General features: G+C 38.8%; 1 protein-coding gene across 1 annotated transcript; it reads right to left on the bottom strand.

Annotated features, from left to right (window-relative positions):
- Positions 1–10: 10 nt before the first annotated feature.
- LOC108355442 (fibrinogen-like protein 1) lies at positions 11–1,432 on the bottom strand (the record flags this gene model as incomplete). The annotated part of the gene is made up of 5 exons (XM_017606603.1): positions 1,339–1,432; positions 1,102–1,251; positions 929–1,035; positions 659–862; positions 11–566 (listed from the first exon to the last, which is right to left on the bottom strand). Coding segments are annotated over exons 1-5 (1,020 nt in total), but the record flags the coding sequence as incomplete, so codon positions are not given.
- Between the last annotated feature and the right edge of the window lie 922 nt (positions 1,433–2,354).

Here is a 2,354-nt window from a genome sequence, read left to right as displayed (position 1 = left end):
CAGACTTGACAGCACAGTTATACCATGCATTCTTATCATTATCGCGATCGTTAGTAGTAAATTGTTGCCCTCTTTGCTCGTTCATAGAATCGCCCGCATCGCCCGAAAATCCTTCCAATACATTCAAAGCATAGTTTTCGCTCTCATCGCCTATAGCGAACTCTGCATATTTCGCATAACGTTCATCNGGCTGATCATTTGTGAGCGCATACAATTTTTCCAATCCAATGAAAAACTCATTTTCCTTGTCACCAAATCCTGCAACATAATCATCCCAGTTGCGATAAAAATCCTCAGTGCCATCTGTGCGGCGTTGCACCACAGTCCAAGCAGGACCGCCATTCGGATCGGCTAGACAGTAAACCTCGAAGGGTGGCAGATCAAAATCGGGTAAGTACAGTGTGAAGATACCGCTTTCCGGGTTATCGTATTTTTCAAAAGCTTCAGCGCAGCTGGCTGGTAAACCGGCATTTGGGTCTTCGGTAGCAGGCTTACCGATTTTCTGGCGTAGCCGCGTAAGTTTGGTATTAAGTATTTTAAGTAATGCAGTTTTTTGTTGACCGAAGCTGAGATGTAAATGTGTGCACATATACAAATAAATGAAAAGGAAATGAATTTGAAAATCCCTATAAAATATGAATTCGAAAAAGCAACTCACTCATCTTCTATCTCTGATCTCAATGACCTTCCATCCTGCTTGATCTCTGAAATGTCAATATTTTGTTCCCGTAATTTATACTCAACTGCTTCCAAGTCGTTGCGCATGTCGGCATCTTGTGCCTGCACTTGGTCACCCAGGCTGCGCATAGCTGCTACTAAATTATTTTGTTCATCAAGAAGTTCCTTAAGGGTCGCCGGTGGCCTGTGTGGAAATAAGCAAAACTGAACAAATGATCTTGAGGTACATAATATTGAAAAATGCACTTACTTAATTTCGTAGACTTCCAACTTATAAATTTTGTCGTTGCTCATCGAGACGTCTGTGCTCAACTTTTGTCCATAGCAATTTTCGTAATTGACACCACATAAAAATTTCTATAGGATTTACTTGCTGTCAGCCTTTTCTTGCATTAAAATATTTTTACACTCAACGGTACTTACGTTCATTGCGCCTTCGTTGCTTACTTCTATGACATTTCCCCATCCTTGCATGCCAGTCGTAAAAGCACTGGACAATCCAGAGAGATGCAGGAGCGCAGCGGTTAAGAACACAAAGCGTAGCCACATGATGTGATTTGTAGTTGACGATTTCTGAATGAAAGCATTTCAAAAACGTTCTATTTAAATAGTCGTGGGGACAGTATTGCATTTTTGTAATCATATGTATATTGACTTTACCATATGCAAACATCTATCTTAGTTTTGCCGCGAATTCCCAAGAAAAACTATTATCAGCTGTGCTTCCAGTGCAAACTCAGAGAAAGTACCTTCAACGGCGTGTAATTCACTTGAACCTTTTAAGTTCATGGACCGGAGGGGTCTTGTGTTTTAAATTATTGATAAAAGCGTATATATGCACGAATGCAAATGCTTTCGTATTAAGACTTTTGTATCATCACGTTTGCGGCACACAAAAATAACTAACAACCAAAATGTAAAGAATAAAAAGTTGAATTTGTTTTTTCTTGCGAACCCGCTTGCGAATTTACTTATAGCGAAATAACAATACTGATAAAAACAAGGCAAATACGCCACTGCCAGCTAAGACTTTCTTAGGAAGCTCGATCACTAAACTACGCAAATCTATAGAAAACAAGTACAGTAAAACCCGCTTAAGTACCTCACGAAAAGTGTCTGCTTTTAGAGGTACTTAGGCGGGTTGGGTACTTAAAAGAACCCGCTTAAGTACCTCGATGCGGGTACTTAAGCGAACATAATTACTGATGTAGTTACATCTTCTTGTTAACTTACATAAATACTTGAATAACAACATTTAATGAAGTATACATGAAGTATATTCACTGTAATGGAAAATACAACTTTTTTAATACAGGATTTTATTAGTAATAATAATATTTAATAATAATTAATTGGCGCTTATACAGTATAATAGAATTTGGCCTAGCTCCTCCTTCAATTTCCAGCGTGCGCCTTGATATTGTCATACAAACTTATAGTTTAAATATGAAACATATATTTCGACTCCTACGCCACCTATAGGGAATTTTTGTTTGTCCTTAAAAAACAAATCCTGACGTCAGGGGGAGGGGAAGGGCGGTGGGGAACGATCGCACAAATTGTCGGAGGTTATACCTGGCATATATGGTCCTAGTATAGGCTACTATAAAAAGTCGTACTTATTAACCGATTTCGTTCAAATTCGCTACCGTGAGCTACCTGTTAGATGAAAAATT

The sequence above is a fragment of the Rhagoletis zephyria genome, unplaced genomic scaffold, assembly GCF_001687245.7.
Source record: "Rhagoletis zephyria isolate East Lansing unplaced genomic scaffold, Rhagoletis_zephyria_1.1 Rzeph_scaffold_45815, whole genome shotgun sequence".
NCBI classification, from domain to species: domain Eukaryota; kingdom Metazoa; phylum Arthropoda; class Insecta; order Diptera; family Tephritidae; genus Rhagoletis; species Rhagoletis zephyria.
The sequence above is the reverse complement of the archived record's forward strand: the minus strand, read 5'-3'. Positions and strand labels throughout refer to the sequence as shown.